We start from the raw sequence: 10,993 nt of genomic DNA on the forward strand, positions 1-10,993 counted from the left end.
GGTTGGTTTATGCAAATCCAGTGGTTGGCATGTTCAGTAGAGAGGGGTTATATAACCTAGTCGTCAGGCATGCTCAGTACAGTGGAGTTTATCCTTTAAAGGACCTTCCACTAGGGGTGCTAGAGAGCACAGAATGTTCTTGGATATGCCTGGTGCATGTAATGGGATTTGACCAGTGAACATGCTCCAAGAAGAGACCAACTGAGCATGTGCAAGACTAAGTTTACATAACTGGGAACCAACCCCTTAATTGAATATTCATTAGGTAGCGAAACTATAAAAGCTGAATCCCAACAGAAGGCGGGGCTGTTGTTCACTGTCCTTGAGCCAGCCTGGACTCTGCCTGCGGAGTGGGTATTTCTTTCTTTTTGTATCAAGCTTACTTTCAGCAAGCAGCTGCTCAGTCTCTGGAACCCGCCTGCNATGAACAGAAATACAATTTAATAAAAGCAACATTATTATGAGTGAAAAATAAGTTAAATCAATAAATCAATGTCATTTAACTCAGATACAATAAAGAACTGCACAGGCTAAAACTGAGACTTGATATATTTATGCATCTCAACATATGCTGGAGTGTTTCCATTCAAAGGTAATAACTATACTGTAACTGAAAATATCTACAAAACTGGCATACAGTAGAGAAATGCCTGTGGGAGTAGATGTAAAATCAAGAACAGAAAGGCGCTCTGGACTTTAAAGAGAGTGATCCATTATAAACAACAATTACTTAGAGAACTTTGACTAGCAAGAAAATTTGTACTAGTAAGAGTCAAGTATTAGTGAAATAGGAGGTACTCAGTTTCCCTGGGCTCAGGTTTCAGGACATGCCTCTGGGTTTCCAACCACTCCTTGAGGGCTCAGGCCCCTCCTCTAGACCATCCTCCAGAAGAAAGCTACTGTTGCCAGTTAGACCTATTTTCAGTACCAACACTGAGAGAATGAGACCACAAGGGGTTGGTTTATGCAAATCCAGTGGTTGGCATGTTCAGTAGAGAGGGGTTATATAACCTAGTTGTCAGGCATGCTCAGTACAGTGGAGTTTATCCTTTGAAGGACCTTCCACTAGGGGTGCTAGAGAGCACAGAATGTTCTTGGATATGCCTGGTGCATGTAATGGGATTTGACCAATGAACATGCTCCAAGAAGAGACCAACTGAGCATGTGCAAGACTAAGTTTACATAACTGGGAACCACCCCCTTAATTGAATATTCATTAGGTAGCGAAACTATAAAAGCTGAATCCCAACAGAAGGCGGGGCTGTTGTTCACTGTCCTTGAGCCAGCCTGCACTCTGCCTGCAGAGTGGGTATTTATTTCTTTTTGTATCAAGCTTACTTTCAGCAAGCAGCTGCTCAGTCTCTGGAACCCGCCTGCACTGTGTACTGAACTTTAAGTATGTATTTCTTACTTGTGTATTAAACTTGGTGTGAGCCCTGCTCAGTGTCTGGAGCTATGCCACACTCTCTCTGTGAAATCTGTACCTCTTATTTGTTACATTAAATCTGTTCTCACTTTCTACTGTGACTCTGCTCTTGAATTCTTTCCTGTGGTGGAGTCAAGAACCTGGTAAGAGGATGGGGTGAGTTGAAGCCAACTATTGGGCTCCCTGGTCCATACCTCTGACATCATTAGCATTAGACAAATATATAAAAAAGAAAAGAAGAAATGTTTACAAAGAACCATCAAGGATTATATTCATGTAGTGCCTGTAAACTAGATCCACTTAATTTTTGACAAGCACCTAAAATGTCTTTGAAAAAAATGAATTCTATATAACATCCTTTAAAATGTAAAACAGTTCAAAACAATCAAAAGAATATTGTTGAAGGTCAGATAAAGATACCTTACCATTCATTTCCTTGTGAAGGGTTTTCCAGTAGTACTCGAATTATGTATAATAAGCAGCTTAATAATTTGAGAGAAAAATTGAACAGCCTTATTCTTAGACCTTTAAACAAAAAACAAAAGTTTGATTTTCATTTGAATATAGTTCTCAAAATTCTAAAAAGAATTGTTAAAAATATCAACTTTAAGTACAGCACTTAAATGCTATTTAGAAACTATAGATACTATAATTGTCTAAACTCTCTGAAGTCCTTAATAGCTGAATTTTAATTATGTAAATATTGAAGCAAAACTGAGTTTGACAGAATGCATAAACTGCAAATGACAGTGAACATTATATACTGAGAGTAAATCCAGGTTTTAACATTCAGAAGCCACAAAATTTATGTCCAGTCAAGGCTGGCTCGAGTATGTCTAGAAGTTTAAATATTTTATATGCCCAGGAGTTTGGGGATAAAGTTTAGCTAATTAGAAAATCTAGCTGCTTACAAATTCACAGGATAAGTTACAAATCTTGAAACTTCAGAGTACCTTGTTGATTTTCTTATAGAGAAATTATAATTATATTTATATAATTATGTTATATATTTAATAATAATTACAGAATTATATTATTACATATATTAATTATATATTACATATTAATTATATAATTATTTATATTACACATTTATTATATTATTATACAGAGAGAGGAATCATAAAAGCATACACTGGGAAATGTACCTTCTCTCTCTCTCTCTCTCTCTCTCTCTCTCTCACACACACACACACACACACACACACACACACACACACACACACCACATGTATTTTGAGTTTGGCCAATTGAACTTTATTTTTAACTATGTTATATATAATGAAATATTAATTTTTGTGGGAATTAAGACTATGTATATGACATGTATCTTTCAAACTGTGTAGGTCACAGTTACTCAGCCTGCAATATTTATTGATAATAAAGAAGAGTAATTAAAATTAAGCAAAACATGCTTAAATTCTGATTAATAGGAACATTACCTTTCCTGCAACTATCCAGTGGTATCTGATTCATACATTATGAAAAAATTTTTGAGAAGGGCCTTTCTGTAATTATTAAATTAATAAAATCTGGAAATGAATGCCACTTTTTTTTTTTTTAGCTCTGCTGTTTGTGAGTTTACTTGTGGCAACATTTTTTAACAGTAAAAGGCCTTTCTGTAATTATTAAATTAATAAAATCTGGAAATGAATGCCACTTTTTTTTTTTTTTTTAGCTCTGCTGTTTGTGAGTTTACTTGTGGCAACATTTTTTAACAGTAAAAAGTTTAATGCTTATTAACTGCAGAATTTTTCCTAGGTGTTTATGTTAAAATGCTAAGTACATTTTATGGACTAGCTTCTTTATAACGTCTTTTAAATTATTAATGACATTGCCATGGTCTTATAGAAATGGGTCTCCATGAATGACTGCTTAGTAAAAGTCGACTGCTGATGGCTTTCAAACATCCGTCTTCTCTGGCCTGGAGAGATAGGATTGTTAATATTGAAACTGAGGAAGTTTTCTATTCAGATGATGCCCCTTTACCTATTGATGGTGGCTTCCTTGAAAATTCTAAACAACCAGATAAAAAGGGATTAGTTATTACAAGCCTTGACCATGAAGCCTAAAATACTGACATATTTATCATAGTCAGCATTTGGATAATTTTCCACAAGAAGGCTTCTCTCTTTGAACCCTGTTTACAGAGGCATAACCTAATTTAGACCACCTTAAGAGGATTCAGGGATCAAAATTAAATCTGATGCAGATCTCTCCATTTCTTGTTGACATTTTAAGCAATAATCATGTGAAAATTGCACACTAGCTTATTATAAATGGCTTTGAAAATTATGTAGTATTATGGGGAGACAACATGAATCACTGACAGTTCAACCTTCAACAGGCTTGGAGGGCAATGACTATGTCAATTTCATGTCCTCTTGAAGTTCCAATGTTTCCCAAATTAGTCTGATGATAAGAATTATTGGGATGTTAAACTCTGAGATTCACCATTATTTCCTGATGCAAAATCTTGAGGCAAAGCCTAAGAAGAACCCGCACATCTCAGAGCACCCCCGACATTTCTTATTATTAGACACGATGAGGAAATATTAAACTCTTCCCCCAGTAAATCAGACAATTATTCCCATTGTGGTCAGTGAGAATTACCAGAACCTTCTCAAAATAGAATGTTTTAGATGTCCCTCAAGTGAAAATGTGGGAACCCCTCATTTACATTATTTTCCTTAATGTTTCTACTAACCCAGATAGTCCACTAAGAAGTCTATTTATTGATGTGGAATTTGGAGAATCAAAGGTATTCAAGAGGCATTTACACCACTAGATGTAGTATCTATAGTTTTCTAAAATTTTACTGCCTGGCAGACAAGGTTACAAATTTTATTCTTCTATATAAAAAGTATATATAAAAGATTGTACAGCTGGAATTTTTTTTTTTTTTTTTTTTGTCCTTTTTGAGACCGGCCGCACTGCGCTCGTGAGCGCTGTGAGCACACCGGTCATCCCTATATAGGATCTGAACCCGCGGTGGGAGCACTCCCGCGCTCCGAGCCCCGCACTCTCCCCAGTGCGCCACGGGCTCGGCCCTACAGCTGGAATTTTTTGAGGTAAACATATATACAAATACACAGAGTGGGGAATGAAATGGATAACTTACTTGATCTCTGGTTTTTAATGAAAAATAACTTTAGTCTTTCTTTGAATGTGTTTTCATTCATATAGAATTCAACTTGTACCCTGCAAATAGAAAATAAAAACATATAAATTTTATGCAAGTTCAATCACATCTTTATTTTTATGAAGATCAATAAATATAAACCGATTTTATACCTATCAAATGACCCTGAATGCAAATATATAAGAAAATAAATTATTGGATTTAATGCATTAAGTGTTTGAGTGAATTGCCCTCCATAGAATATGAGAATTTAGTAAAATATTATTTTTAAGAGATGCAGGTACTTTCTAATTTAAAAAATATAGTCTGTTTCAAACATCATATCTAGTAAATGTCAATTACCTGTAGTGATGAATGTAATAAGTGGTATGGATGACTCAAAACTGAAATAATGCAAATGTCTTTAATATTTGTCTTTGGAATGATTTTGAGTCAGGGTTTTTCCAATTTTTTCTCCCTGTTGTAAAAATCAACATTATGCTTGCAAAATTCAGTTTGGGAAACAGCGCCCCAGATATACTGAATCAGAATCTTAAAGGGCAGGGCCTGAAAATCTATTCTTTACAAGCCCTTCATTCCACCTGGAGCCTATTTGGAACACCCCATTATGTAACACTGATCTTCTTATTTAGTTATTAAAATGTATATGGGTAAGCACAGGAGTGCTAGTAGCAGATAGAATGTTAAAGTTACCATAGATAGATTATAAACCAGGTAACTCAATTAAGAGACTAAATATTATATATTTAACCCACTATAAAATGATATCAACAGTCTGAAAAAATAGTACTGTTCTAATATATGCATTTGCTTTCTCTCAATTCTAGCAAACTGTCTCTCATGTGATAGAGTGTAGTTAATGCTTTCAAAGTACTGAGTGAAAAGAGAAATTCTGTTCAGTGCATGGTGACTTGTTAATAACCATCAATTTTTAAATTAGTCTCAAACACATTTATTATAACTTAGGATTCCAAAAATAGCTAATAAAGCATTTTACATTTACACAAACAACAAAGATTTAATTTCATTTTTCCTAATATCACAACATTTTGAAGATGTAATCTATGTAAACTATGCAGGGTTTTCTTTTTTCACTTTTTATTTGTTTTTAGTAAGACTACATACTTGAAAAAAAACTGGGAGAAAGAAATTTATATATAAAGATGCTCATATATTAGAGAAATATTTCACTCCTATATTATAATCTCTCTACTATTCTGTATATATTCAAGAAGACCCCTAATGAGTGAAAAAGCAGTCTGCTGTGCAGAAAAGCAAAAGGGCTCTTTTAATCAATCACAAGTCAAGTTCTATGTGATACCTTCTAAAAGACTTGAATACTCTCTTTTTTTTTTTTTGTCTTTTGACTTTTTTTCCGTGTCCGGCAACGGAGCGCAACCCTCAGTGTCGCCCCCGTACCGGACCGGGGACCGGCAACGGGATCGCAACCCTCGGCGTTGCTCCCGCGCCTCGCTCAGCCAGTGAGTGGGAACCGGTCCGTATGTGGGATCCGAACCCTCGGGCGGGAGTGCCGCCGCGCTTCCCAAGCGGCGCACTTATCCAGTGCGCCACCGGGCCGGCCCCTTGAATACTCTCTTTTATCTCTTCTCCCTAAAGAAAATATTTCCGTCCACAAACAATTTTTAATTCCTTTTCATCATTTCTTACTTATTTCCTTTTTTCTTTACCTTGCGTGTAAAATGGGAAAAGAAACAGAAAGCAAGATTCTCTTTATTTGATCATTTCTCCAGAAAGAAGCCACAAAAATTGCCATATCTTCCAGCAGAACTCTTCCATGTGCATGCCTGTACATGTGCTCACAACCCTACAAACCTGTACATTCACACATGCTGCAAAAGTCCATGCACACACGCACAGAAACAAAACTCCATTAGTATCTTGGAAATCCATCATTGCATCTGTTTCCCTAGTTTATCAAATGAAAAGTCAGTTTGTTTTAAATAAAGTAACTAATACTGATATCAAGCTGAATTAGTTAAAATTTGTCATGGATACAAAAGCAAATTTGAGAGGACATGTGGCTATTACACAAGTAATTCAGCAAAGGACCTGCAGATTTGCTTCCTAGAATTATCAAATTTATAAGAATATGAGTCCAGTCTTCAAATAATATCTGGAGTTAAGTCCTTAATACACAACAGAGGAGCATTTTTTAACTAAAATGAGATCATCTAAAGCTTTAATCAAAGTAATGAGGGATCTGAAAGACATATCACATGAGGAAAAGCACAAAGAACTGGAAATGTTTAATAAATATGAAGAGTTAGGAGTCACACAACAGTTGTCTTGAAATGTTGAAGTGGCCAAAATTATTAAAATGAGATGACTGATAATGTGATATTCTATTAAATAGAACTAATAATATGGAAATATGAGAATTATGAATGAGAATTATCCAATTTTGAAGTGGCCATTATTGTGGAGTGGAGAGCTCTCCAATACATAAAAATGTGCCAAAGACTGGATAACAGCTTGCAGGCCGCTATTTTTTTTTTCCTGAGAATAAAGACAATTTTGCATGTTGTCACATGTCTCAAATGACTTCCATAAGCCATCTAATTATAAAATTCTGTGATATAAAACTCTGAATGAATCTAGTGATCTCTCTGAGTCAATATTAACATTGAGGAAGGTGGATGATATCAAAGCATGAATTGATATGAATGCTTTTTAAAGCTAAAGCTAAAAAAAAAAATCAGACAAATCACTTTTGATTCATGTCTTCTCTTAGGTACAGAAAAACATCCTTTAGGCTTGCTACTTATAGTACAGAGTGCAGCTTTCTTTTATTTGATCTAATGACAATTCTTCCCGGAATCTAGGCAGGTTAGCGATAGTTGTTACACTTTCAGGACCTCCCTCAGCACCATACGGTTTTCCAGCACTCAGGAATTTAGTACAAAATTTAGTGTTTCTCCTTCCCAACATTTATCGTGATTTTAACTGATTTTAAGTATTCTCTCAGCATTTCCTTTTCCAGACTGAAATGTGCTTTTCCTTCTTTCCTTCCTTCCCTCTTAATTTCCTTCTTTCATTTCTTCTGACCTACCTCCCTCCATCTAACTTTATCCAAATTTACTCCCATCTAGCAGGTCATATTATTATACTCTTTCTGGACCTTTGAAAAACACACTCGGGCAAATCTGTTCTCATCACTTCTTAAAATGTCATTTCTATCACATGTTGATTCTAAAGATAAAATTTAGAATCATTTTGTTACATTTATTCTAATACAATAATAATGATTATACTTACCAAAAAATAAATTGGAATTGCAATCATTACTAGATGGTATCTTCTATGAAATATGCTCTCATTGTTTAATAGTGTTGTTTTGATGATGGTCAATGGTGTTTTACTATTTTATTTCGGTAGATAGGATATATTCTTTAGGATGCTTCTGGGTATTTTATTATTTTGGTTGGTATTTTCAAAATGTTTTGCTCCAATCTTTAACTTTTTGTCATTAATATTATAAATAACTACCATGATTATGTCTTTTGGAAATATTGCCCAATATTCCTACATACATTTTAATGTTCTTGTCTTATTACATTGACTAGCACCTTTAAGGGGAAAAAAAAGTTGTTTTTGTAATAGCAAACTACTCGGGTAATGTACTGCTGGATTCATTTTCCTATACTTTTTAGGTGTTTTTCTTCTATAGTCATAACTAAGGTTCATATGCTCCTTCTTTAGAGGATTCTAATATGTTCAAATACGAATTGAAAAACTCTCCAGATTTTTCTATGCTCCAGAACAATTTTAAATACTACAGATTTTTTTTGTATAACCATCATTAATTTTCTCTAACAATGTCAACTGCATTAATGTTGATTTTAATTTGTACTTTTTTTTCATTTTTCTCTTATTCTGTTGCACTGGTACTTGAATTTTGTGTAAAAATCACCCAGGATCTTGTTAAAATGAAATTTCCCTGTTTTAATAACTTTCTTATTCAATAACTTTAAAGTAGAACTCATTATTTTAATGACACAAAACAATAATTCTGTTCCAGATTGTTAGTGTACTATTCTTGCAGAAATACTATTTTTCTCCTATTGTGTGCTATTGCCTTGAAATCTGTTTAACATGCCAAACTTGTGCAGACATTCTCTTTTGGAAATTATAGCAGATACAGATCACTATCAAAGGGAGATTCTTCTTCTGTGTCTACTTGGTGCTACCTGGTGCTATTTCGGTATTCTCTCCCTCTGATTCTACAATACTGGTCATTGGAGTTCACGTATAATATTTTTATTACTGTACTCATCTCAAACAAGGCATTATTTGCCTGGACCTTCTGGTCTCAGCAGGCAGGTTCAATGGATGCATAATAATCCTGCTCTCTATCTGTTGCTGGTTTTCCTTTTAAAAAAATCTACATCCAGATAGCAAGTTAATACACATAGCTCCCAGTACAACTCCCATTTCTAAGAACTTTTCACCTGGAGTCATTTCTGTACTTCTAGATTGTGGTATCCTCCTAATTTTGTGCTTGGTGCTCTCAGATGGGTAAGGAGAAAAATGTAAAAATCACTCCATGTACTATGGCCAAGGTTCTCTCACTCTACTCTCACTACTAGCAAACCCTAAGATGGGATTACACTTATGAAAATTACACCTTTTTAAATGTGATACATTACTCTAAATTTACCCCTATTTTCTCTAAAGTCATTGTTATGGGTTAAATTACGTCCCCCCAAAAGATATGTTGAACTCCTATCTTCCAGTACCTCAAAATGTAACGATATTCGGGAATAAGGTCATTGCAGATATAATTAGTTAAATTAAGATAATAGGGTCATTGCACATATAATTAGTTAAATTAAGATAAGGTCATATTGGAGTAGAATGTGTCCTTAATCTGATATAACTTTATAAAAAGAGAGAAACTTGGATGGAGACACAGACACAGAAGAAAGATGGCCATGTGAAGACAGAGGCAGAGACTGAAGTTATACTGCCACAATTCAAGGAAGATCTGGGATTACAGAAGGTGAAAAGGGCAAAGCAGGATAGGATCCTCCCTTAGAGCCTTAGTAGGGAGCATGGCCCTGGCAACACCTTGAATTCAAATCTCTAGCCCCCATAACTGTGTCAATAAATTTCCATAGTTTTAAGGCAACTAGTTTGTGGTACTTTGTTATGACAGGCTTAGGAAGCTAATAGAGTCATTTTCTATGATGCTGACATTAGCAGTTCTCAGCCATACTAAGTCCATTAGAAGGTAAACGCCATAAGGCAGGAACTATGTTGAGTTTTGTTCACACTGACATCTTCAGCATCTCACATATTACTTGGAGCATACTAGACATTAAAGATGACCAGTGAATGTCTGAATGAAGGGGTAATGTGGTCCCCAGTTCTTTCTTTGGTACAAACCTTAAGGAATCTGAGTCAATAGTATGGAGGGAGAGATAAAAGCATCTTTCTTTCCTTCCTCACATTATAAATATTTGAGGATGCAAAATTTGGGCTTGTGCTTGTGGTAAACTGAACCTTTGGAAGCTCTTTCTTATTCCACCTTGATCTGCTTTGTGATTAATGATATTTCCCTGCAGACTTTTGAAAACAGGTTTTCTTATTTAGATTTGTTTATTTGTGCTTTTGTGTCTCAATTATTTTAATGAATACTTAAGACAAAATTACACTACTGTTAATTTGATTTTTGCAATATTACTATGAGTTAAGTAAGGCAGACGTCAACTGTATCTTACAGAAAAAGAAATTTTGATTAAATAATTTTAGTGACTTGCCTAAGTTCATGCAGCTAAGACTAAGACAGAGTTGTGATACTAGTCTTTCCATTACTCTTCTTGCCTCCTGCCGCCTCATCAAGTTGATACTTCATTATTAGGAAAGTTCTAGATTATTTGTAAAATATTACAAAATTGCAAACAACAAATCCACATGGGGATTCTGGGAGGTGTTTCATTTCTGCCCGTGATAATTGACTCTAAACCAGACTCCTATGCATTTCCAAATATTCATTCCTAACTTCTGGTAATTAAACTATTTAACAGAGCAATCATTCAAATGCAGGCTTGTAAAAATAAATTTATAAATAAGCCTACTATTCATTTTTCTTTTTCTTTTTTTTTTGTCTTTTTTCCGTGTCCGGCAACGGATCACAACCCTCAGTGTCGCCCCTGTACCGGACCGGGACCGGCAACGGGATCGCAACCCTCGGTGTCGCCCCCGCGCCTCGCTCAGCCAGTGAGCGGGAACCGGTCTGTATGTGGGATCCGAACCCTCAGCGGGAGAGCTGCCGCGCTTCCCAAGTGGCGCACTAGCGCAGTGCGCCACCGGGCCAGCCCTCATTTTTCATTTTTAAAAAGTAGTTTTATCAGTTCATGCTCAAGTGCTTCCAATGAGTTGCCACCTGGCTTCCGACATCTACT

General features: G+C 35.4%; 1 protein-coding gene across 1 annotated transcript in view; it reads right to left on the reverse strand.

The window, feature by feature from the left end:
• The window catches only part of LOC103602675 (potassium channel subfamily T member 2-like), a 24,037-nt gene extending 19,419 nt beyond the window's left edge, over positions 1-4,618 (reverse strand). Inside the window, exons 1-2 of the mRNA XM_008587096.1 lie at positions 4,548-4,618; positions 1,852-1,951 (exon numbers count right to left, since the gene is read on the reverse strand). Of these exons, the coding sequence (XP_008585318.1) occupies positions 1,852-1,951; positions 4,548-4,608 (161 nt within the window). The 5' untranslated portion in view covers positions 4,609-4,618. The remainder of the gene's footprint in view (positions 1-1,851; positions 1,952-4,547) is intronic.
• Between the last annotated feature and the right edge of the window lie 6,375 nt (positions 4,619-10,993).

The sequence above is a fragment of the Galeopterus variegatus genome, unplaced genomic scaffold (assembly GCF_000696425.1).
Source record: "Galeopterus variegatus unplaced genomic scaffold, G_variegatus-3.0.2 Scaffold4251, whole genome shotgun sequence".
NCBI lineage: Eukaryota > Metazoa > Chordata > Mammalia > Dermoptera > Cynocephalidae > Galeopterus > Galeopterus variegatus.